The sequence below is a fragment of the Ischnura elegans genome, chromosome X (assembly GCF_921293095.1).
Source record: "Ischnura elegans chromosome X, ioIscEleg1.1, whole genome shotgun sequence".
Taxonomy (NCBI): Eukaryota; Metazoa; Arthropoda; class Insecta; order Odonata; family Coenagrionidae; genus Ischnura; species Ischnura elegans.
Genome location: NC_060259.1, coordinates 59,356,504 through 59,384,491, shown reverse-complemented (window position 1 = coordinate 59,384,491; position 27,988 = coordinate 59,356,504). Strand labels below are relative to the sequence as shown.

At 37.9% G+C, this 27,988-nt stretch overlaps 1 protein-coding gene across 1 annotated transcript in view; it reads left to right on the top strand.

Annotated features, from left to right (window-relative positions):
- LOC124171524 (leukocyte elastase inhibitor-like) overlaps positions 1-27,988 on the top strand; it is a 52,627-nt gene that overhangs the window by 15,740 nt on the left and 8,899 nt on the right. The window contains exons 2-3 of the mRNA XM_046550697.1: positions 23,166-23,370; positions 26,903-27,069. Coding sequence (XP_046406653.1) covers positions 23,166-23,370; positions 26,903-27,069 — 372 coding nt within the window. The remainder of the gene's footprint in view (positions 1-23,165; positions 23,371-26,902; positions 27,070-27,988) is intronic.

The following is a 27,988-nucleotide window of genomic DNA, read 5'->3' as shown; positions in this document are numbered from 1 at the left end:
GCCCTAACAGTAGAACATTTCACCGTGATATTCCGATCGCCCTCCCCGACAGTGACGCGAGTGTTAACATTTGTAAGCTAATTGAAATTCGCTATGGGTGACAATAATTGTCATCCACATACTACCCTCCAAGCCTATGCATTAGGTGTATGGCGGGCGGCGGTAGGACACCAGCCGTTCCCAAATAAAAAGGAAATGCTCAAACAAAGTTCTGTCTAGCATTTATCTAAGTCCTTTATTGCAAGGGGAAAAACTAATTCCCATACCTAACCGATCGGCTAAATATCTCTCTTAATTTTTCGTTTTTGTTGGAACTGGAAATATTTTGGGGTTCTAATATAATGTTCTCCGTGTTACACTTAAATACATCTACTCTCAATTGCTCAAGCAATCTAAGTCTAGCGCGCAACCTCCGAGTCTCTAGCGGCTTCTAGCTTAATTCGTTTAACATTTTTGCAATAATTCCTGTACGCACGTGGCATTTTTTGACTAATCGCGCAGCTTTCATTGTACATATTATATTAAGTTCACGGATTACATCTTCCTGAACGGGATCCAAAATGCTGGTTGCATACTCTAGGTGTGGCCGAATGAGATCGAAATAGCACCTCTGTTTTAATTTTTCATCTGGAAAGTCTTCCTATTGCCAGCCGAAGAATCCTTTATTGTAATATGCTTGATCGGGGAATTTAGCATCAACTATCCTGGGTTAAACTTTGCGACACAAGTTTTCTCCACCCTATATAAAGGTGACTCAATCGCTCATCAACACACAGCCCATACTGCTGATGACACATATATAGTATTTTCGGGGTACGTTCCTTGCGTGATTTATAGGCGCACCAGGCAAGGGTTTTTGAGAGAAATAATTTTTGATTAATTTATTTAACCAATGGAAGTTAACCTTTGGCTTCCGTAAAGCATTGAATGTGGTGCCTACCTTTTTTAATATGCTTCTTCAAATCACTTTCACTTGAGATACTGAGAGCAAATTTATCTACTGACAATGGTACTTTTATATCCAAAGCCAGTTATCCATTTACATCATCATCATCATCACTAGTCAACAATCCTAGGATTGGTTTGACGCAGCTCTCCACTCAGTAATCCTATCAGCTAATCTTTTCACACCAACGTATTTCTTCTCTTTCACATCCTTCTTTACTTGTTCCATATATTTTGTTCGAGGTCTTCCTTATCCGTTCTTGCCTTCCACTTGTCCCTCGACGATTGTCTTCATCAGACCATCATTTCTCAAGACGTGGCCTATTAGATTGTTCCGTCTTCTTGTTAAGGTTTTCATGAGGCTTCTCTTCTCTCCTACTCTTCTTAGGACACCTCGTTTCTAACTCGGTCGATCCATTTGATCTTCATCATTCTTCTGTAGCACCACATTTCGGAGGCCTCTATTCTTACTTTCTCCGCTTCGGTCATTGTCCGTGCCTCACTTCCGTATAGGAGCATACTCCAAATGTAGGTTCTTATATATTTTTTCTTTACTTCCATATTTAAGTTTCCCGCTGTAAGCAGGTCTCTCTTTTGGTGGAATGCTCTCTTTGCCTGGGCTATTCTGCTGATAATTTCTTTCTTACTTCTCCCGTCACTAGTTATCTTGCTTCCCAATTTTGGGAAATATCGGTGGCTTTAAGCTCAGCCGCGAGATCCATTATTTTCCCGATATCCATGTTTCGTACAATTTATCAACAAATTAACCTTCAATGTTTTTTAAATTAAAACTAAACGTTTGTAATGCTCAAATATTCGCTTAAAGCTCACATGTTAATTTTGTGTCTGTTTGAGCCTTTAAGTTGGCATTTTGCCCACATGGCTGACGTTTTTAAGCGGTCTTTAATTCGTATTCCAAGGTTAATGCAAGTAACTGTTGTTGAAAAAAATGTACTCCAATTTGAAGCCATTCACAAACTGACTTTTATTTTTATGGCCAATGAATCATATGCGTGGGCATTAACGTCTGTCCCAACGTTTACCGACAGTTCATTCTGCCAGCAATGTAGGCTAACATTTTTTTTATAGTTTTGGGGAAATAACTTTTAGTATTATTTATGTATGGTCTACTTTTTTTTAGGTAACATAATTCTATTTCATGCCTGTGGTGTTCCGTGGTCTAACCTGTTTTGAATTCTTCCCCTTTCCCCCATTAATAATTTTTGTGATTACTCCTATATGTCATTTTTACTCGGTACTATATTTTACGTTTGAATGAATTTGTAAAATTTGTCAAAGCATGTTATCTTTCTCTGAAACCCATACACCGTGGCGTATAGGTATTATCATTTGCAAACGCTGTCGTCTGATCAAGTTCAAAGATATGTTTTTGTTCTTATTTTTACACTAATGACTATCCATACCACATTGTTATGTGCTTCCGTAACTGCTATGTCAAATGGAATTGGAGGCTGTCCATCTCCTTTTGTTTATTTTAAAAGATGATTAGCGATTATAAAGACCCAGTCTAAAAATATTATCTTAAAATCCCTTTTTTACAATTAAATCTTAAATTGAGCATTGTAAATTGAGAGTTATATTGCAATTGAATATTAAATTATCATTGACTGTTGTAAGCAAGTGACTTACATCCATTCGATAATAGCTTTTAAAGTCACATTCCAGGGACGAATTCCTTTCCTTGATGCATTCTTCTCCTTTGAAAAATTTACTCCTGACTGGATGTTCATCCATCCGCTTAGATGCTGAATTAAAACGGTATATTGCACATTCGTATTAGTTGGTTTAAAATTCTGATATTTTTGTAGCGAGAGAACAGTATTTCCACTGTCGAGTTTCAAGTCTTCAGATGCATAATTCATCGGCTCCCCACAATTTCACCGCTGATTACTCCGTGTTTCAACATCGTCATTAGTAAAAAAATCTTAAAATTGGTTTGGCGCAGTTCTCCATTCCTCTCTTCTATCCGCAAGCCTTTTCATAGCGACTTATTTCTTATCCATTTTATTCTTTATAATATTTTCTATGTAACTCATTCGATGTTACCCCATGTACCTTCCCTTCCACCTAACCTTCTACGATTGTTTTCATCAGGCCATAATGTCTCGTAATTTGGCCAATTAAGTTTTCCCGTCTTCAAATTAAGGTTTTTAGACGACCTGTTTTCTCAGCACTTCCTCGTTACTTACTCGGTCGATCCATTTTATCTTCATCATTCTTCGGTAGCACTACATTTCCAAAGCTTCCCTTCTTGCTTACTCTTCTGCTGTCAACGTCCACATGCATCGCGACATGTTTTTTCTTCAAATCCGTTGCACTGTAAAAATTAAAGGGAATGGGGCTGAAGAGTAATAACTTTTAGTAAAAAGTAAATTTTAGATATAACTCCCGAAGTGGGTATTTTAATACTGCCTTAGCTTCATAAAACTGTATTTTATGTATTCAGTCCTCAACTAGTAGGACAAAAGCGGCAAAAAAGATCAGTTCACAAACTATCGTGCCCTTTGTGGAGCTAATTAGTTATCTGCATTCGATAGCTCCAATTCAAACTAAATATTGTGCATGGAATGATATGAAATAAATTCAGTCGATTTTTTGTCTATTTTTATAAAGTTGGGGGTCTCAATAATGTCATGTTAACCAAAATTTTTCACTGAGAGAAAAGTATGGCCGTGTTCCAAAATACTCATTACATGACGTTAAAAGGGAATAAATCGCATCAAAATTGATCAATTTCATAGTGAATTTATTTTATACTGTATCCTCGCAATCTTATGTAAATTGAGTATTTTGATTGATAAAAAATGGTAAGTATTAACCCTATGGATTTATTATGTAACCCAAAGAAGTTTGCCATGAAATATGTCCTCATCACCCATCCTAAAGTTTGCTTTGAGAAGATGGCTTGATGATGTAATTGGCTGACACGCCTAACCGGCAATCGAGAGATTTGAGTTCGGATACCGATTAAGTTACATATATATTCTACAAACTTTGCATCCGTGCAAGTGGCGTACAAATTCTCTTATTTCATGCATTATTTTCCAAACGATTGGTATCTACATATAATTCAATTCTATAATCCACGTTCTTCTACAAAGAGTTTCTTTCATTCCCAATTATCTTATTCAGAATGCACAGAAAATAAATTATATTAAATTACAATCAAGAATAAGAGGCTAATTAAATATAAAATTCATACGTATATACGTCCATCTAAGCTAAAACGGCTTCTTCTTAGTTGCCTGTCTTAAAATCCTTAAGAAAATTTAAGGCGCTTACTTATTTATCATACTGGATAACATCCGGATTTAAATAACAGGCGAAAACAAATGGATCTGTTAATACTCTTTATGAGGTATAAACGGCACTGACTCCACATCTTCCCTAAGTTAATTACATTTTGAGGGTCTGTTAGAAATGGAAGGTTTTACAGTTGAGGGTACAATATTTTTTCTCATTCTTTGGGTGATATTTTTACTGCCATTTCACCTCATTTTAAAACATCACCTCCCTCTATCTATACTTCAATTATCCTCATAAAGTTACTGAAAACACGTCTATGCCTCTTTACAATTTCGGACTGACTGGTTAATTTTTTTCATCCACCGTCTTCAAATAAGGTCGGCCATTGAGGACTTCTCTTATCTTCACATATATTTTGGGGACATATTTGATTGCGTCTTCTTCTTTTATCGATATGAATACCTTTTCCGGCCACTTAATGAATAACTCCTTTTTATTCTGTATTGAGTACACTCGAACTCAACATGTTCATCGATGTGAGATTTTCAGTCGCTGAGGACGTCGAGTAAATAAAATATCCTTCCGAAATAATTACTTAATACCTTTATGGAGATTATTAAGTTGCAGACGTAATATGTGAACAATTTGTGGAAGCTTTTCAAAGGGATTCATTGCCGACAGATGCGACATGCAGACGTTGAATTAAGGAAACGTTTTATATAAGTTGTATATGGTCCTCCTAAATGTCAGGGTCATGTGTGTACTAAATAATATTTGAAAGTGTGTAATTAGGCCAACGGCCAGCCCTACCAAGAACACCAGTTGCCCACTTTAATTTCCCAAGGTAGTAATCGTTGGGTGCGGCTCTTTAATCGAGGTATGAACTTGAATGTTTGGCGGAATACTGATGTACCTGTATGCCATCGGCTAGCAGTAATTTGTGGTGCGTAAGGCACTAAAGATGTCACTTGATTCAGTTATTTACTATTTTTAATTTGACGGCAGTTATAACTATGTTTCTCAAAAGCAAAAATGTAAACTTTTAATAGAAGCTAGTGACCGCATCCCGTCAGCAGATTCGATAATCGTATAATAACCATTAAATGAGCAATTATAGTTTTCAAGCAGAATTTTATGAGAAATATAATAAAATTCAGTGATGTAATAATGTCAAAGGCAGTTCATTTCATAACATCGAGACTGATGGCGTTAAGTAATCGGGTATGTGACAGTTCATCAAAATACTCATCCTGGAGGTAAAATGCGCATGTATTATCTTGTATTGCACAGACATTAAAATATTGGGTAATAAAATGAATTTTTGTAGTACATTGACGACGGAAAATACAAAAATGCCTTAGTTACACGTGTATAGCTTAAAATTTTCAGTTTTTCATCAATTAAAACCGAGCTTCAATTTATTTTTTAATGAAAATAATTTTTAATTCGGTGATAAAAAACGAAGTCGCGCTTCAATTATTACATATTTCAGTAGGTAAGATAGAATTTTTATGCTTCAAAATTTTGTTTCCTCAATGTCTCTATTAAAATTCTCTTTTTTTTGGTTTGCTGGAACCCATGCAAAATTGAAGGATTTTCTGGCCCATCAGGCAACTTTGATACCCTCCAAAGACCTTCATTCCGGTAAATATAATATAAATAAATATAAAATTACGTTCTATGAGTCAGGTGAGGTGGTTTAGTACTACTCCTTGGTGATACGCATCATTATATTTTTATAAAATATGGGCGTTAGTATTCTTCGACTTCCAAACGTCGTGCTTTTTCTGAGACGTTTTTAAGTGCCTAGAAAGAGGTGAAGTACAGTGTAAACTTGTGTCGAATATACTAACATACTAAGTTGATAATAAACCTGAATTACGCAAGGGAGGTATAAATTTCACATATTATGAATGCAAGGTTTCGACTGAAGACAGTTCATGAACTCCGATGTACGCTATAAAGTTTAAGTGAGCCTCGCATCGAAGCATGTAAAAAGCCATTTTTGTTTTAATTTCAAAATGTAACTCGCATTTAGGCATCTACAGGCTCAAATTCAAAAACTTTAGCCATCTTCCTTCTACGTTTTTGAAATAGCTTTAAAATATTATCAATTTTCAATTAGTTCCATATTAGAAGTTCGCCTATACTCAAAAAAATAATTTACAACATAAATATAATACAGTTAATGTACTAATATGCATGCATGGGATGCATCGTAACATGAATAACGGACAAATGAAATGCGTAATACACACATTTTTAGAAACAATCCTTGGCGATGCTCCAAGTACAATCACTGGATTTATTCACGCTTGTATGAAATTATAAAATCCAATAGCAGTCATTTTGATTCAAATGAGTTGCAAATAAAAAATGTCCTTTTCCTTATGTTTTATCAATTGCTTCTGGGGAATACAGTCGAACGTATTTAACGATACAAAATGACCGTAGCTGTGGACGCGCGTAGAGAGTTTACTCCTGATATTTTTCTCTGCCACGATAGAAGATTTTATAGGAAGCTACGTCAAACCATCTTAGGATTATAGGTAATGAAAAATAGAGATAGTGACAAAGAAAATATAGCGAAGGCACAAAAATGAGAAAATTCCCTTTCCTGTATCAGTAACTAGAAAATTGATCATTTAACTGAAGTAAAAATACGTTATTTGGATAAAATGTGGCGATCCAATCAAATCCGACAGCCAAGAATGTGGTTATTGAATTCTATTCAATGACAAATTTTCATGTAACGCATGCTGATTCTAATTTTTGACAGCTAATTACGACTTTCGTGTAGTCACTTTGAATAACTGAAAGCAATCTTTTTTAATCATTATCCACAAGTACGTGCATTACCTTTCAATTTTTGGATTTCACATTTATTTTCAATCGCAAACCGTGATTGAATATTCTTAGACATCTCAAGCTTTTAGTCCTTACTCCTCGTAATCAGTAGGGAATAAGGGTTGTCAATCCCCCTAGCCGCTGGAACACAATTCAAGAGTTTTTATTTTCTGATAATTACAAGCCCTAGAATCTCGGTGACCCAAGTTTAAGATGCAGCCAATGTTTGGCCCGGTAATTGCATTATTTTCCCATATATTTTCCCGGTAATCGTTTGATAGTCTCGTTGTTTTTGCGGCCTCCCGCTCGGTACCACAAAAACAGTCGTAAACCAGGATCCGAGCGGGTGAAGTCGTAAAAAAATTTAATTTACATGTGTACTAATGCAAATGTAATCACTCGCCACTCTTTGATGAACTTTAATGCCACTTGATCGAGGATGATGATGAGCATTCGTAGATGGTAAAAAAAATCCTCGCCGCAAAAAGTCTGACAAAGATTGCATGATTGCGTCGCAGAATGCAAAAATTCCCCATTTCCTGCTGTTCTTGGGACTTGGTGAGTGGGCCAAATTTAATTACCTCGGCCAGAGACGTCTCTGGGGCTCATTCAAGCTAAATGACCTCGGGATAAAAAAGCTATAAAGAATGGAGAGTCAGCGAGCGGCTGGAAATTCCCCAGCTTGAATCTAATTGGTGATTTCAACCACTCAGAAATAGCACCCGATAACTGAAATGATCTGTCCCTCAATGCCTATCGCTTAGAAAGAGGAAATAGGAAATATTCCAAAATATCAATGGCATTTAGTTCTTACTTGATTCTCTGATATACAAATCTGTAGGTACAAAATAAAAATGTAACGGGCAATAGGTACCCTATAAGATGTAGTAACTAATTATTAATCCATGGTAAAATATAAACAAGATATTGTAATCAGCCTTTCATATAGGAACGATTGTTCCAAGTGATTGAGGACAAGATGATAAATATCAATCTAACTTTAGATATTACACATCTTAACCCATTTCCGCCCAGAAAACTTCTCTGCATGTGAGTGTGATGATATTTAAGTTCGTTGATCCTATGGTCGTCGTTAGTAATCCAGTAAAATATTTTAGTCATACATCAACGTGTTTCTTAGTAATGACCCGTAGCTATATAGATAAATTGGTTGAGGTCAGAATCTAATGTTGTTCAATTTCTCCGACTGACCTTGATGTAAAGGCTAAATCTTCAGGGAAAGCATATTTTTGGATGAAAGAATATTGAAATAATCTAATAGAATACCATATCCTATTTGCTTTGTAGGGTACTTGCACGTAATTTATAGACAGTGTGCATCCACATTTAATTTATATTTCGCACCCGTCTCTTTCCACCAGTTTTGGCTTATTTCGACCGGCTTCGAAAATAAAATCATGAGTGGATTTAGTTATTGCGAGCTTAAACAGCACATTTGTGACATTATGATAACAAAAAGGATTGCAGGTTTTCTTCAAGGGTCATGTGCTTAGAATGGTAGGATGTAGCCATATAGCTACGGTGGGCGGACATGGGTATTATTGTTATTATTAATATTTTCTTTTTCCCTCTTGCTATCTTGTAATGTCTGTTCACAGTGATCGGACCAGGTCAAGTTCAACTATGCTATGTTATTAGTTAAGTTATTATTCTATCGAAAGGAACCGTCGGACAATTTGGCAGGTGTCCAGGATGACTGATTTTCGTATTTTTGGTAGAGTTTTCTCCAAGTTTAGTTCCTTTAGCTGGTGTAAAACTTCGCATGGTGTGATTCCTGTTGTTGTTATCACTATTGGGCATATATATACTGTCTGCATCTTCCACAAGGCTTTGATATCTGCTGAAAGTTCTGCATATTTATTAATTTTGGTGGAGTGTGCTTTCTGTACATAATGGTTTAAGGGAATTGTCACGTCTATGAGGGTAGTGTGCCGTTTTATTTTGTCTATTATAACTATGTGCGGTCTATTGTTTTTAATTGATCGGTCAGTTCTGATTTCTGCATTTCAGTATAACTTGCACTCATCGTTTCCCATAACATCAGGTGGATGGTATTTGTAGTATGGTGCATCGGTGTCCAGGATTCTATTTTTTCTTGCTAGTTCTTGGTGCATGATTTTGGCTACATTGTCATGTCTACTGGTATATTCGTTTGCAGCTAGGGCCGTGCAACTTCCCATAATATGCTCTATTGTCTCGGATTGGTTCTTACATCTTCTGCATTGATCGCTTGTTAAGTTTTCTTTTAATATGAACTTTAGTTCTTTGTCAATATTTTACGATCTTGAATGGCCCTCATAAATCCGACTGTTTCCCCATATATATTTCCTTGTTTCAACCATACATTTGAAGCCTCTTTATCCATGTGTGGCATGTTTATCTGATGAGGATGGTGCCAATGAAGTTATTATTACTATTATCATTACATTGTTACAAGTAGGCCATTGACCTGGTGGTAACCTGGACATACCATGCGAAAAGAAATAGAAAACATCATAACGAAATCCTTGGTCTCTACCTCTTCAACCGCTTTTTAAAAACATTCAAATTTTTTGGGAAGATTCAAATAGTATAGCTGGTAGGTCGTTCCAGTCCCTCATGGTCCTATTCAAGAAGAAGAACTGCTTTGCAATTGTCCTTTGTAACCAGCACTTTATCTTGAATTGGTAATGATTTTTTCCAACAAAGCTGGGTTTTGTAACGTCCTTCTCAAACTCTTTCCATGCTTTTTCCCCACTTATTATTTTAAACATACCACATAGCCTGCTCCTTTTCTTCCTCTTCTGTGAACTCTCCACCCAAGAACTCTGGGCATCTCTGAAACGCTCTCCGTTTTCTTATGCTTTCTCAGCACATACCTAGCAGCTTTTCTCTGCACCTTCTCCAAGTTCGTCACCCCTCCGTTATGATGTGGGTCCCAAACAAGAGATGCGTACTCTAATGCTGGGCATACTAGAGTACGGGTAAAGGCCGGTTTACATGACACACCATCTTACTCATCACTTACTGTTATACCGATTAAGTCATTTTATTCCAACTTCTGATCCGTAAAGGGCATTAGTTATTCTTCATTCTATCCATGTAATTCTTTACCTGTATAACCCATCGCCGTGTACCCAACTTCCTTGCCTGTATTACAGTTTTCAGCATCTTCCTTCCTGCTGGCACACGCTTTAACCCACGCCTCTACATCCTTTATGTCTTTTTATCTTGTGTCTCAACAAGTCCGCCACCTATTTATCCCTATTCCTGTCCGTCCATCCTGTATGAATGCAGGTAGTTATTATAAGGAACTACTTCCAACTGTTATCATTAGCATTATTAGCTAGAATACAATCTCCTCATTTCGATAATAAGTGAGTGTTTCATTTACTTCGTGGAAGGGCAAGGGCGTACCCAGAATCATAACTGGGGGGGCAAGCCATGGTCTAGGGGGGCAAGCCATGGTCTAGAGGGGGGCAAGCCATTGTCTAGGGGGGGGGGGGGGGCAAGCCAAGTTTTGACTTTTTAGTATGGAAAAGGTGAATGAAACCAACTTTGTTTATTTTATTTTTCAAAAAAATTTTAAAAAATTATTAGTTAGCTTTATTAGTTTATGAGATTATTTCCTTAAAAAATTGTTTTATTTTAGTCAAATATCTTATACTAATACATATCATTTTTCGTGGTTTTAAAGAAAATTTGTTGAATACTTTCGTTTCAATTCAGTGCTGATTTTGCCTAAAGGCGTCTGCGATTTTTGCTTCAAGGGGGGGCAGCTGCCCCCCCCCCCCCTGCCCCTCGCTGGGTACTCCTATGTGGAAGGGAAGGGTTAAAACGGGTAATGAAAGCAACTCAATTTCTTTCTTTGCTATGCCCTTCAATAACACTGTTCTGCAAAAAAATAGTTCAAAAAATGCCCCGCTACAATTTAGGGTGTTTCAGGCTAATTTTGGGTCGCTGAATCCGAAAATGACCTCCGTTTTTTTCTATCACCCTCCATTTTTACACAACCCCTAAATTGGGGAAAACAACCCCTTATCTAAACTTATCACTTGTCAATGGACTTTTACTAATGTTATCTGCTTCTGATTGAAAAACTTGACGTTTTAAGGCTATTAGGGTCAAGAAAGAGACAAAATTCACTAGGGTTGAAAAGATTTAGGGGGTGACAATTGAAAAAAAAACTTTAAAAAATATTAAAATAACCATTTTTCGTCGTTTTTTATGACATATGATATGGTAGCTAATGGAAAAGTTTTTAAGGGATGAATACACTGTTCACCCCCCCTATTTTGTAAAGTATTAATATAACATAAAACATAAGAGGGGAAGGGGGGTATACGAGTGATATCACTCGTATACCCCCCTTCCCCTCTAGGAAGGGGTATAAAGCGCTGCCAAAAAAATCTGATCACAAATCAAATTTGTCAAAATATTATTGTAACAGCGTTTGGGGTTCATGATTTGACTTCGTTGTCGTCCTTACTTTTAAAGTAAGAGCTGAGACCATTCCATTAAATACATGGGGAAACGTTGTGAAATACATTGGGAAAAATTTGGAAATACACTGTAAAAGTTACTCACCACATGTTTTGACATTCTTGGACACATTTAAACGTGTCTTCATGTGTCTTGGCAGTATCATTTGCTGATGTTCATCTATGAAATAAACCAGTGATCTATTCAGTACGTCACACTCTTCCCCGCGTGTCGGGTTATAATCTCCCAAGTTCTTTCTTCATTTTTCTAGCGTGTTAGCTTGTTATTTTGCGAGCGATAAAGTGTTTTCTCGCGATCGTTCAGCGATCCTGCAAAAATCATCCCAATTCATCTTGTAACACCTGTGGAGATTTGGTGTTTAAAGACCAAAGGAAATCGATGACTGCAATTGTGCGGAAATCTTATGAACTTTATTTCGGATGTAAAATTGGTGACCAAGACAAATCGTGGGCCCCTAAATCCTGTTGCAGTGGTTGTCATAGAAGTCTTTGTGAATGGCTAAACTAGGAAAATCGTTCCCTAATTTCGGAGTGCCAATGGTTTGAGCTGAACCCACTTTCCATTTAACGAATTGCTATTTTTGCGAAACCGACACTATTGGTTAAAAAAAACAATTCTGAATGACTTATCTGAATTTACCGTCAGCAATTCACCCGGTGAAGCATACTGATGCTAAACCTATCACTAAAGCTCAAGCTACTAGCACCCTCGATGATTCTAATGCCTTAGTGAACGAAGCTACACCGGTAGTGGAAGCAGGTCCTAGCCATCGAGATGAATATTATAGCCCTGATGTAGAAGAACCCCAGACTAGTCAAAAAGGGCACCTCATCACATAACACGAAGACCTAAGTGATCTAATACAAGATTTAGACTTACTGAAGGGTAAAGCACAACTTCTTGGCTCGCATTTGCAGCAGTGGAATCTTTTGGCTGATAGGGTGAATGTTTCTTACTACAGAGGCAGACAGTCAACCCTTACTCAAATTTTTTCAACGGATGATGAAAATGATGATCTGATTTTCTGCACTGTTATTGAAGGACTGATGAGGGAATTAGCGATTAAGAACGATCCAGACCAATGGAGGCTATTCATCGACTCGTCGAAGACAAGTTTAATGGTTGTTTTACCGAGCAACAGCCACGATTTACCTTCGGTTCCTTTTGGATATGCCACTGTTTTAAAGGAAACCCATATTCCAGATTTTTGTGGCAGCTCTTTATACCACCTCCTAAATCACCTCCTATACTACTCGTATACCCCCCTTCCCCTCTTATATTTTATGCCATATTAATCCTTTACAAAATAGGGGGGAGTGAACAGTGTATTCATCCCTTAAAAACTTTTCCATTAGCTACCATATCATATGTCATAAAAAAACGACGAAAAATGGTTATTTTAATGTTTTTTAAAGTTTTTTTTTCAATTGTCACCCCGTAATCTTTTCAACCCCAGTGAATTTTGTCTCTTTCTTGACCCTAATAGCCTTAAAACGTCAAGTTTTTCAATCAGAAGCAGATAACATTAGTAAAAGTCCATTGACAAGTGATAAGTTTAGATAAGGGGTTGTTTTCCCAAATGGTTCACCAGTCACCTCTGTGGAAGCAAACGAGCAGAGAAATCCTAATTTCAAGGAGAACTGTGGACCGAAATTTACATTGGCAGCATTTTGATTTATCAAATTCATAACTTTTCAGTGTTATTCCTCACGATTGTAAATATAATAGAGTGAATATTAAGAATAAATGAATCGCTTTTTCGTTCATCGCCGCGCTTCGGGCATTTTTGAAAACCGAATAAAACGCGCCCAAAATGCAACAAAAACCAAGCTTCAACGTGACGGACTCGGGCCTACTTCATGAATCCCTATTGGTCCTGATGTAGTCGGAGGCAGAAGACAATTGGCGACGGAGATCCATGTTTCACGGTCAGAAGTAAACTGAAGCCTTGAACACGGCTCTCATTCATGGCCACTATGTAAGCAGGAGAGTGGTCGTAAACTTGCGAGTGCAAGCAGTGATCGTGAATCAAGTTCATGAGTTATACCTCACGCCGTTTACTAGCGTTAACGTACTCGCTTAAGAGAGGTCGGCTACCTTGCCATTCCTGGAGACCACATGTTCACATGATAATGCCCAAAGAGAGGTGGCTATTGGCATTTTCTTCTACTATCACAGTTTCAAATAATAAGTGATTAACATCCATAAGGCTCGCGAGACGAATGGAAAGAGACGCACGTATGCGTTTTTTCAGCTTATGCCATTTTACAATCGACATTTTTTTGCACGTCAGTATTTAGCTTTAAAAAAATATTTCTGGTGTTATCCTAATTCTGAGAGTGCATTATTTAAACGAATTCCATACTGTTGTGCGAAATTTTCAAACACTTAAGAGATAGAATTTTGCAATTTATGCTAAATTTCAATAATAATTCAAATATAGTAGAAGTAGTCGACTTTAGACCTCTACTTTAATAACCTTTACTGCACGCTAGGAACGAGATGACTTTCCTTTGCATAACTATTTCTTCCAAAAAATGTCCAGAGTACGTAATATTCCAAAAAACTAGTTGAATCTGACTAGATTAATAATAGGATGGCTTCCTATTATTTTTTTATTGCCTAAATCAAAAGATTATTACTCCTGGAGTACATATTTCACACTTTTAGATTTTATAATGACGATATCCATTTTTTGCGATTAAATGAAAAGTGAAAAATTTCAAACGCGCGAAAACGCGACGGGTAAGTATGAATGCTGGGAAAAAACCCGTGTGACGTCGTTCTGGTTCCCGCTGCCGCAAGTGAGGTGGCCTTGGGGCGAGGCTTTGAGCGCTGATACGACGCAGGATGCTAGCAGGTAGCTGAGTACCCTCCTAGCTGGTAGCGCTTGGCTTAAATAAGGATTATTAATACCCTATCAAACGAAGGAAACTTTCCGACCTTAGCCAGTTTTAATAGGTGATTATTAAGACATGTTTCCCAGAAGTCCGTGCCTCGTGCATGCATTGGTAATCTCAGACGATGTAAAACTCCTATCTACTCGTATAGAAACTAGGTCCTTGTGACGTCACGTGGAGTGGCATCGCATGGCGCCAATATGGACTTTTTCAAATGCAACTAAAATTGATCATTGCCATTCGTCTAAACTGGGATTTCTAAAACCAAATAATTAGTATATTATGAATACACTAATGGTGGGTAACGAATCGCAATCAATGCCTTTCTTTTTCTTTGATGAAGGAAACTACCCTATTATTGAAATTTGATTTTTCAGCTTGGATAATTGCAAAATGAACTATTATTTTTAGTACGACAGAAGTCAGCTTCAAAAACTGATATCTGGTTTTATCCAACGTGAGACAGCGACATAATTTGAATCGTATGAAAGATTTCAGTGATATTTTATGCTAGATTAAAACATATTAGTAGCAATAGTTTGGTCAGAGGCTTCTTTTCTATTCTTCTTAGGACTTCTCATTACTTACTCGATCGATCCATTTTATCCTCATCATTCTCCAATAGCACCACATTTCGAAGGCCTCTATCCTTGATTTATCCGCAGCTGTTATTTTATATGCCTCACTTCTGTAGAGAAGCATGCTCCAAATGAATAAATGCTCTGATAAACTGTTTCCTCACTTTTTCTTTTGAATTTCCCGCTGTGAATAGATCTTTATTTTGGTGGAATACTCTTTTCGCCTGGACTATGCAGCTGATAATTTCTTTCTTACTTCTATCACTAGTTATCGTGCATTGCAAGTAATAGAATTTATCTACCTCTACCAGCTTTTATTTCCCTATTTTAATGTCAGTCTTGCATTTTCCTCTTCTACTGCATACTTATACACTGGTTTTCTTTGCTCTTATTTCCAGCTTATCTTTAGTCTACCTCTACCAGCTTTTATTTCCCTATTTTAATGTCAGTCTTGCATTTTCCTCTTCTACTGCATACTTATACACTGGTTTTCTTTGCTCTTATTTCCAGCTTATCTTTAGTCATAACTCTACTCATTTAAACCAGAATATTTTTCAAATCCTTCTCTGTCACTGCTATAACGGTTATGTCATCGGCAAATATTAGCGTGCTCCTCCAAATATCATACCATATTCATCATAAAATATATGTTATGTCGATTATTTTTTTCTTCGAGCACCAAATAAAATTATTAGTCATTTTTAATATTTTCTTTGAGGGTAAAAGTTCACATCGGTGACGGTGTATAATTAGTTATTTTTCGTGAGCGGGTGAACCACGGATGTTCGGCACATGCAAGCGTTGTTGGCCGTCCCGAAAGCACGACTCGAGGAGAAATGCACCCGGTTGACGCGGTAAAAGGCAGAGGAGGCGAGAAAGAGGCAGTGTATGTCTGCGTGCGAGTGTGGAGGGTAGGCGTGAAGTGTTTAGCCGTGAGGTGAGTGTGCTTAGGGATGGTGCGTGAAAACCGGTCTATGCGCCCGTCTCTATAGGTGGGAATTAAGAAAAAGAAAAGGCAGGGGCGGACCTACCACCGCGGGGGCGCACGGTCAAGGGGGACCTCGGGCGGTGGTTTGTTTTTTATTTGTGAGTCAACACTGCTTGCTCTAATTCCCGCTAAATAGCCAACTTGGTGACGTGCATTAAGGAAAATGCAAGTTCATGAGCACTGTGGGCACACCCCTTTTACTCAAGCAGCATCTAGTGTCATTTTACTTCGTGTAAAATATGTCAACTTTATTGCACCATTTTATCAAAAGGGTTACCTAAAATGTTGTCATTTAAACATCGTTTTGGATATTTAAATTTGACAATGTTTTAAATATTGAAAAAATTGTATTAAAAAATGCTGTGTGTGTATAAAATTTGACATCATCTATCGCTATTAATGAAATAGTGATAGCTACAAAAATATTACATGTTTGAGTGGAAAATAATTCGCCAGTTATATATATTTTCTTAGCAGTGAACCAAAGTAGTTTTCATGTTTTGATGACAAAATGATTTCTTCCATTTGGTATTTAAGTGGTGCCTTAATCGTGGGACCTAGAAAGTGATGCATTCCTATTTAAGATAAAGTAATAAAACTGGTATCTATACTTTGATAGTAAAAAAATTACATTTCTGATGCATAAAATATGCCACGAGTGATATCCTTTCGACATGAGGTGATATCCAAAAGACTCTGCTGCTTGGATAGTGTGGCACGGAGATCATTTTGAAACCTTGATTCATTTTCTGCCCTCCATGAACGAAAATATAAGAGATTATCATCGACAAACGGATACGTTTATGATTTCCTTTTTTTTCGAAAAAATAAGGGAAAGTCAACTCATAAAATTCTAACATGTTGTTCTTATTTTTCAGGCTGATAGCTCTTCTCCAAAAACAATCATTTCAAAAGCACTGTGAAACTGCTAGCGAGGTAGTATTTAGTTGTAGACGCAACGCTGTGCGCTAAGACATGGCGCTGATGGCAGAATTGTATGAAAATATGATATGATCGCTCCTCTTTTTCACGCTTCCTTACACGTGCGTATTATGCATTTAGAAATATAGTAAAGGTTCGTACGAAGAATGTGGGCTCATTCACTGAGGGCTGAAACGAAAATCTATTAAAAGAATTTGATAAATGTTATGTAAATATGAGGGGCGACGAAAAAAGGTCTTCCTCAACTAGTTATTTTTTCCTAACAATAAAATGAAAATGTCCGAAAATTGTCTCGCACTCGTGGCCAACCGCATGAGACCGATGCGCAAAAGAGGGATAAACTGTGAGAGTCAGTGACACCATCAAATTTTTCGTGAAAGGGTTATGCCGGTCATATCTACATCTCCTCGCTACCCCGCAAGCCGATTCAATATGCGGAATAAGTGGGAAAATTGCTGGAATAATCTAACTTCGGACAACAAAAGCTAAGGCACCATCAGAGGGAGGCCCTCTTTGATCATGAAAAACTGTGCCGAGGAAGTTAAATGATAAGGCATTGCGCCTTAGTACATCCATTTACGGAAGAAAAAATCCCACCTCGTGGTGAGGACTGCGACTCCTTCCTTAGCGCAACCTTTGTTCTGACTGAATGCGATGAATATCGCGTTTTACGGAATGCGCTGAATATATCTGGAGAAATTGAGGAAATTCTTGGCTACGATACTAAGCGCATGTACTCCGTTGTAGAAATTTTTTACGAACCACCGGACTTCTTCAGAAAGTGTAACATTTTCTAATAGAATAGCATTACTATGCTATGGGTTTTCCTTTTATTTCAAGGTGAAAAAATGACCTGAGCCGTCGACATACCATATGAATAAAATCCTACGTACCTGCCGTGTCTCGAGATGTTTTTTAACCAAGAGGTAATTTTTTTTTGATACATGGATATAAAATGCGTAACGCACGAGTAAGTCCACAAAAATCGACTCGTGTATCACCGGATAGGACTTTCCTAATAGCACTGCTGTGCCAGATAAAGAGCAGAGTTTTTTCTTGATTATCCCAATCGCACTCATTCTACAGGGCTGTGTCTGTGTTGTGGAAGTGATGGAATGCTTTCGCTGCAAAATGCCTCGGAAGTTATACTTTGTATTGAATAGCAATAAATAGACGTCTTTCTATTTTACCACATCATGATCGGTAATAAAACTATTCTGTCAGATGAACCCATTATTTTTGCCGTGGAAGACAATGCTGTGTCAACTAAGCTGCGAGATCTTCGAAAATACCCGGTGGTAAAAGTTGTACAAGACTATAGGTCCGTAAATGGTTGAGTATTAATTCACGCTACTGCTAAGGAAATGCATTCCTTATTGCTGCATAGAATGAAGTCCTGTTCGCCAGCATCCGAAATAGAGATCGACACGTTTTCAACTTTGTGAAGGCATTGCCTGATTATCACTCGACTTCCCTGATGAATAGGCTCATTATTTTACTTCACTGCATTTCCCTATATAGCGACACGGGCGATCATCTGCATGTTTTCAACCAACTTCGAACCAGTATGGGTTTTTATCCAACTTTGTAAAGTGGCGGATACATATGGGGGGCAAAGAGGGCGCGCGTCCCCCCTTGCGGGGCAGCCCGAATTGCCGAGCATTGCAGAATTTAATAGCTACTTTTTATATCATAAGATGACGTTGTTTTGTAAGTATATGGGTACAATGAGTCTAAATGAAAATTTCTTAATCTTTGTATGCAACTAAATTATTTTTCATTACGATAAAAGTATAGATAGCTTAAAGTATCTTTTGTGCCCCCTTTGAGTTTTTTCTGCATCCGCTACTGACTTTGTGTCAGAAAAGATAATTGAGAACCTCGGGAAATTGGAAACGATGTTTCATGTAATTACTGATTCAGTGTTGGTAAAAGTACTGAGATAAAGTAACTGGACTCAATTACTGTTACTTTGTAAAAAGTAATCAATTACGAGTACAACTAACTAACTTAAATTGTAACCAGCAAATTACAAATTACTAAAAGGTAATCTGTAAAAATACAGTTATAATTACAATTACTTCTTGTAAGTTTGTCCAATCTAGAGAACACTTGGGAAATTACGAATATTGCAGTAAAAATGTGGAATATTTGAGCCATAGAAATTGCCAATTGCAATTTTACTTACGACACATACAATTATAGCTGGTGTAACAACATAAGGGGCGTCATATGATGTACCCATCATAAGTAGGCTACAACATACGAGGGGTAGAATCTAAAAATGCTAATTATGGTACTCAAGGACTCAAAGTTATCAGTAGGCTTAGGTAAACTAGTGAAATCAGCAAAGTAATTGTTGATTACGAGCAAGTAATCATTACAATGAAAGTAACGATTCCTCTATCATCGTAAGAAATAAATAACAAATAAAAATGTCATGAAAATTAATTGTTACAAAAACATTTCTGCAAAATTAATCGTTACAAGTAACCCGATTACTAATATACTCGATTACTTACCAGCATTGTGCTGATAGAATAATCATCAATATAAAAGACCCTTAGATATGTATTCGTGCAGGGAGAAATAATTTCAAAATCTGGCTGTATTAGGTAATTACGATAAATGACCCGGAAGTCATGTTGCAACCTTTTCACCAACAATTGGATTGTAGCTTAAAATATGAAACTCACCTAAACCTGGTAGGAAGGACTCAAGAAGCAGATAATATTGCTATTAGGCATCCTCCAAAGGTATAACGTAACATCGAGAATAATCAAGAAAATCAGACATAGAAAATTAATCCAGTAACTTCTGAAGATTTTTGATTATTTATTTTAATCGCACCTATCTAAGGTAAGTAATTCTTATACATATGTGAGATAGATTGGAGAAGAAAGTTCAAAAAGAATACATGACGGGTGAAAGATAAGAATAATCTCATTTGACTCTAAAAAATAATTTTCTACTTAAAATTACTTCTTTGAAATAAAAAGTAAAATTATGGACAACGCAGACAGTACAATACATAAAGCTTTATATTTATACTTTTCCAAACTATTTAAGCCGAAAGTAGCAGAAATTTTACTCAACTATAGTAATTTGACTTCGGGCTAGGCATTATTTTCATGCTAACACCTCCAGAAGTAGTATGGTAAGGTTCTTAAGGTTTATTTTTCAATTGTTTATTTGTTACATGGAATCTATAATCATATTTTGTTAAATATACATTAAAATCGAATTTAACATCGCCATAAAAGCCTATTTAAAATACAGTTAGTTAAATGTAAATTCCATGAAGTGTAGATTGGGAACTCTAATGTTATGACCATGAATCGATCAAGTTCAAAATGGATGATGACATTTGAAAAAGTTCACACAGTTGTCTTGTGCTCGTTTCTCAATCCCTACGTTTCTGCACTCATTTCCATTCTTGAGGCCTGTTTACACGGTGCATTAAAACGTACGAGTTAGTGTCTAAATGTATGAATGCGAGAATGAACACGAAAATGCACCTTTTAACCACCCAACTTGTGCCAACGCATGTACAGAAAATAGTCTCACCAAATTTTGTTCATTCATTCATTCACGTTCCTTTAGAGTCCTCAAAAATCATCATGCAGATAGAAATTAACACTTACGTGTTCATGTTTCGTACAAACAGGCCTTTACAATTTTTATTCCGAAGTGACGCATTTGTTCTTCAATTAATTATTGATTTGCGGGCCTTTTTTATGAAATTATAAATTTTGAAATGACGGAAATGATAATTACTCTAAACTTATTAAATCCTTACAGTTTAGGTCTAGGCTTTTTCGGCTTTCATCGCTTCATGCAGCGGAAACGCAAATTATTTCGAATGTTCTTTAACTATTAAATCAGTTTATCATTAAAACATTAACTTTATGCCGTAAAATCCTGTATGAGGTATATTACATATCAGTAACTGAAGCTAGGGAGCATGTGAGTAAAACACTTGACTGCTGATTTGATGCGTCCAGGGTTCGAACCCCGTGTTCAGCCTTCGGGCACTCCCAAACAAATTCTCGCAGTGCGAGGTGGCCTAGGGAAAGGAACTGGCCCCCAACCCTGAATGTGTGATATTCACACGTTCGTGGCTTAGTCTGGGGTGAACTCTACTCTCACCTATCCAGAAACATTCGGGTTGAATAACTGAGAGAGTGAAGTGAAGCGTAAGTCAACTAGAGTTATTTTTTAAACTTATAGCTGTTATGTAATTAAAAATGTGCTCGTAACCGAATACTCGAAGCACTATATGATGGCAATTTTTAGAAAATGTCATTTTTGCACTATGTATTTATTAATAATAATAAATTCTTTAATTATTTTAAGAGTGAACTCCTTTGGAACATAGAGTCGATTTAAAATAATGACAATTAATGCGGTAATAAGGCAATAAGAAAATCAGGAGAAAAATAGGGAAATTTTCATTGGAATGTGTATAGTTAGTTGGACATTAAGGGTGTGTTGCTGGTCGATTTTTTGACTTGTGGCGACACAATCAATGCAACAGCGTACTGTGCGACTTTACAAAAACTGCGCCGCGCTATTCAAAACAAAAGGCGTGGCATGCTGAATGCAGGTGTCCTTTTGCTCCACGATAATGCCCGTCCACACACAGCAAATCGAACACAAGACCTTATCACTTCTTTTGGCTGGGAACAATTAAACAATGAAATTGTTTATGCACTTGAAGAAGCATCTGGCGGGCCAGCGCCATTCCGATGATGACGAAGTTAAAACGACCGTGAAGCAGTGGTTGTCTACTCAGGCGGCAAGCTTCTTTGACGATGGCATTCAAAAGCTGGTCCCAAGATACGATAAATGCCTCAGTAGTAATGGGAATTATGTAGAAAAGTAGAGTAAAGAATGGCCTTTCAAGTGAATAAATTATTTTTGAAAAAATTTACTTGTTGTTTTTTTATGTCAAAACGGTACTTACTTTAAAAACGTTCCTCGTATATGAATAACATTATCATTATTCATGGGTCACTGGAAAGTAGGTAAGTGTGTGGCAATCTTTCTCTCAAATATTTCCATTGACGATACAGATTAAGAAATACAGAAAAACCCAGGGGTAGAAGGAGGCCTCTTGTCATAGCTGTAGAAGAACGACACTGCGGAAAGATCCAAAGAAACAGGAAGGCGTAGGGGGTGGAGAATAATAAGCAAGGATGAGGCGGGGACTAACCCCCACCTCTCCATTTCTAATGACACGCTGCCTCCCTATCATCCTGCCCCCTCTATTCTTCTCCACCCCTTGGCCTTCCTGTTTCTGTGGATCTTTCCCCAGTGTTTTATTTTATTTTTATTTTATTTTTTCAAACCACCGGATACAGCTCTTAATGGCCATTTTACACCGGGGTGTACAACAAATGTAACAAGTAAACGTACGCAAGAAGATTCATGCCCTGGACCGGGGAAACCTACCCAGGCGGGATTCGAACTCGCGACCTCTTGTTTGGCAGGCGAGAACGTTACCGTAACGGTAACGTTCTTCTACAGTGTCGTTCTTCTGCAGTTATGACCAGAGTCTTTCTACCCCTAGATTTCTCCGTATCTCTTTAGTTATATGTTTTCTCACAGGCACTGTACGTCTGTTTTCCACCCATTCCTCGAATTTCTCAAATCCTTCCCCTACCCCTTCCTCAAAGGTATAAAGGTGATGTTCTCATGTGCTGCAACGCCTTGTACCATATGATGGCTCTGTGACCCGAAACGCGTCTTACGCACTAAGTAATAGTTGAAAAGTCTACTCCCCTCTGATGATTGCCTTAGACTTGCTAAAGACTGGCTCTTCTCACAAGAAAAAGTTGAAAATTTATTTTGATGTTATTTACATAAAACTTAATGTATCATGTACTGCATTATTATGTTTTGGCATACATTTTGTTAATTGATGGTGGCTCAATTCTGGTTCAATGACCTTGGAGACCACCTAAAGCTCCTTCTCTTTTTTCATTGTATTAAGATGTAAAAAAACAAAGGTAGGAGTAATAAATTATTATTATTATTACAATCAAAATACCAGTGTCGGAGATATTTTCCTTCCAAATTTAATTGGCATTTGTATTTATTTTCTTCTGACATTTTCAATTAAGCCATTTAGTTGCTGGACTTAATTATTGCATCCATTCTGATAGCAACTGCTCCTTTTTCCCTGCGTTCCAGATTCGAGATACCAATGATGATAGGTAAATTCAAGCTCCCCCTTGGCTATAGCCAAGACTTGGAGTGCCGCGTGTTGGAGATCCCGTTCAAGGAGAGGCGGATCAGTCTCTTCATCCTGTTGCCAGACGACCTGGAGAGAGGGCTGGCGAGGCTAGAGGCACACATGTCATCCGACACCATCAAGGCACTCTTCTCCACCCTCAAGGTATGACCCGCGAAACTTTACCTGGCGAATCACCCGAATGAAACGTTCACAGGTTGTCAGCTGGATTAACACTGACCATGATGTACTATAGATCTGTACCTCAGTGCTGGGCATTTTCAGTAATTTTGTGTTATTTCTCAACCCTATTAGTGCCACCTAAATTAGGTGGTACCTACTGGCGAAGAGACCCAACGTATATTCAAGAATTTTGTAGCACACTATGAAAAAATACAATTTTAAGTTATTATTTTAGGTATCAATGTTATGTTTTTCTATTTTTCTAAAAAGTAATTATTTGTTATTCATAATATCACAACACATTGTAGAAAGGATAAAACAAAATGAATCAACTTATTATGGTTTAAATCCGGTCTACGCCCTAGCCGATATATCGGCGCGTGGCATTAATCACCCATAGAGCTAAAGTCGACACATCGGCCCGTGTCTCCAAGGGGGTGAACAACCAACGTTTGATGCGAGGAATAGGTGTTTGGTGTAATTTTAAAGAATAAATTTTGATTTTTTCATTTTTTTTTATTTAGAGATTTGCCACCTTGTAAAAAATGGAAAACTTCATGTTTTGCTTAACATTACGTCCGCAGCAAAAATCCTACGATTTCATGCGGCGTGACATTACGCTCATAGCACACAAAGTGTTAATGTTTCCATTGGGACCGAGGCGAATTTTCCTATTCCCTCTTTTTATTCGATTAAATATGCTCATACCCAGACTAGTAATTATTGTAATTATAAAAGTTCAATTTTTTATTTATTCTTAGTAATTTGATGTCTGTTAGTTTTATTATGAATTCATTTAAAAAAGAAGGTAATGTACCGAAGATGTGGCACTTTTATCTTCACCTTGATGGTGAGTAAAAAGCCGCTACGTTTTATGCACCATCTTAATGGAGCGACAACCTGAGCAGCTTGAATCAAATGGTTCTCATATTTCATGAGAATAAGAGGTATCGTTGCAGACCTCTTTTATTAAATTATACTCTACGTAATGACTACCCCCCCGCTTTTATGTGATTTTTCGTTACTTTGGCGAAAAGGATCACATTTGACTGTTTTATAGTTTCGACCGTAAACTAAAATTATTATTTAATGAGCCATGGGATGTGAAAAGAAGATCCTATCATTTTAAAATGTATGCGTATTCTTTGGCTGTGCTGCTTTTGCTTTCATATACAAATCTGGAAGTCTGGAATATAAACGAAAAGGTGGTATTTTTTGGAGAAGTATACAAGAAATATATACGTTAAATGCCCGCCAGCGGCAAATGCACATAAGAACCTCTAGGCTAGTGTTAGCTATCATTAGGTGCCATATGTATGGCAAACTACGAAATTCTTCACTTATTTGTGGGATAAATCTTGTGGCCACTGATGACAACAAGTGTTCGATCAAATGGCCGAGTTTGATTTGTCATAATCTTACCTTCCTGCCTCCACGTCAATGCCAGAGGAGTTTAATTTGGCTATATTAGACTAGCAGATTACGTGTAGTTAATATGATACTGTACTGTGAAGAGTGAGCAATGTCTTCCACAGTCCGATTTATTACGACCGAATTTCGCCGTGTGGTTCATCTTCTTATGGCATGTATCACATGTACGATAAATTTATTAAGTTGATTCACGGCTTATATGCAATACTTTGTTATGTGATAGGGTAGATAAGCATCAGTATTTTCCCCCATCATTGCTGATCATCCTCAGGGGATCTCACATTATATACGACAAAAATGGCGGGAAAACCTCAATAAGCGTGAACCAATCAGGTTACACCTGAACTCGAAGGGAGTGTATATATACGGAAAAATTTTGAAGAACGGCATTCGGAAGATCCCCTGAGGATGATCAGCAAGTCGCGGATCGAAACGTCGGGAGACATGGACGACATCAACCGGTGGAAAACCCGAGAAACTTTTCTGCAACTGATACGCCGGGAAAACCTAAGATCATTGATATATGTATCTTGAAAGGGTGCTGAAAGCACGCGTGAATTCTACGTTAAGTTTTCAGTGAGTAATACCCACGGTAATTTCTATTGAAATTGCTCAAGGAGCGGTTGAGCTGCATCCGCGCTGGGATAACGGGCGTTGTCATGGATCAGACACTTCCAGAAGTCAGCATATCTCCTCTTTTGTTTTGAATGGGAATGGGCGCAATTTTTCACACTGTTTTACACTCAAGTGCATTTAAAAAAAAACTTTTCTTTTGTCGGAATAAAGTTCAAGACATGTCAATGCCGAAGCCATTCGCGGGTTTTCTGGCTGTCCCTTCGCATTGCACACTTTGTGGGAGAATCCATTGAGACAGTGTAGTTAATGAGATTGCCACTAACCTTAAACTAACAACTTGCGATCAGTAATGAGTTGAGCGTGTGGTGCGGAGGACGCGCAATAGCCCTACCTGCGCAGTACCTGCCTGTCGCCAGTGGCGCCGACTCCATGGGGCCTGAGGGGGCTCGAGCCCCCTCAAAGGTTCGTTTGGGGGGGCGGAGCCCCCTTAATAATTCAAGATAATAATTAAGTTATATTATGCTTTGTGAAATCACAAAAATATATTGGTATTTTTTATTTCCCATGCTTGAAGATAGTTACCTTTTAAAATACATTCAACAATATGTGAAAACAAATAATTATAAGGTAGAAAGCAGGTTAACTGAAAACAAGTGGTGTGAATTATGATAGTGTTACGGTGCTGATACACACTTTGAATTTAACCTCTTTCCGGGGCAAGACCCCCGATATGGGCCCCCCCAATATTTTTTATAAGTCGGCGCCCTTGCCTGTCGCTTGTATAGTGTTTTTGCTCAGCCATCGGAGGTTGAAAAAAATCCGCCCTCGTACATATCAAAAACTTTTTCGATGTTTATTTGGTATATTATGTAGCTCCAGTGGCGGCTCTAGCATAGGGTCGAGTGAGGGTAACCTCCCAGTAGTAGTGGGGTGTCGAACAAAAATAGCATTCTATCTAGTGTAAATTGGATACCCAAGGGGGCTACAGCCCCTCTCTGGATCCGCCACTGGATTGTAACGTACCAAAAGTGTGTAAAAATAGGCCCTAAATTCAGAGCGAATTTGTATTTCAATTCGTCTGAGAAGGTAAATATATCGAAAAATAAAACTAAATACTTTTTTACAAAGTGGCAAACTCCAATTATTTCGTTTCTATCTAGCGTGTGTTTCGACCCGATCTATATCTACTGTTGTTTAGACTAAGGAATTCGTCTTAGGGGTTTGAAATCTGGGTATAATATGTAAAATGTCATGTGTGTATCACACTAGGAATTTCAGTGCTGTGAGAGCATTAACTCAGGGTTAAGAGTCGATCATTTCCTTTGGAAATGCGTATTGCTATGGCCCCCTTAACACCCCCCTCTCCTAGATCCGCCACTGTGTGTCGTATTTCCTCTTGATGAGGACAGGGGAGTGGTGAAATTTGTCGATGCCGACCCGAATAACGCTGTGTGGAATCGACAAAATTTTTGTATGTGTTAATCGGTAATACACGAGTCCTTCACAGGACGAGATGGTGAACATCCGTCTGCCGCGCTTCCGGGTGGCCCGTGGTGCGGAGCTGGAGAGCACGCTGGTCGCCATGGGGGTCACGGACATCTTTTCGGCGGCGCAGGCCGACCTCTCCGGCATGTCCGAGGACCGCGGGCTGCACGTCGGAGGAATTGCCCACAAGTAAGACCCACTCCAAAGTCCCGTTAATTTATTTTAAGTATTCCCCCAAGTAACTCATTTCCACCCACCGTGGACGTATGGCTACATCCTATAATTCTGAGCATATGAGTCTCTTTAAGAAAACCCGCACTTCTTTTTGCTGTAGAATTGTCACAAATACGTTGTTGAAGGTCTCAATAACTCAATCCTCCTGCTAGTTTATTTTTGAGGCCCGTCGAAATAATTCCACTGACGGAAAGAGACGGGAACCAAGCGGAAATTCAACATGGACGCCTACAATCTGTAAATTACATGCAAATATCATAAAAATAAACAGGAAATGGGATTGTATCGACTAGATTAACTTTCCTTCGTCGAATAATATGCTTACTCTGAAGATTCATCCTATCTATCAAGATCACTCGTAGAAATTGAACATCATAAGATTCTGACCTCGTTACCACCCAGTGTAGCAATATGGCTACGGGCCCATCTGAAAAAAACAAGTCGATGTATCACCAAAATATTTCACTGGATTGCTGAAGACTTCCATAAGAGCTACCTACTTAAATGTCTTCACAATCGCAAGCAGAAAGTTTAGTGGGTAGAAATGGGTTAATGTAGGCTTCCATGGAGTACTTAAGAAGAATTATAGCAGCCTCCCCTTCCTTCGTGTACTTTCCTCTTCAATTCACTTTAATGCCTATTCCCTTTCATTCCATCTTAAAATCCGATTCTCTTCCTTCCTCTTCCTCGTTTACATAACATTCAACCCCCAACACTGTTTCAAGCATCCCCTCCCTACTAAGTACTCGCTCCACCCATACCTTCTGACTCCTTCGTATCTCATAAAAAAAGTTGCCTCACCTGACCCACCATGTTCAGCACTTCATCGTTCCTCCTCCTCTCCGTCCACTTCACCATCTCCATTCTTCGCCAC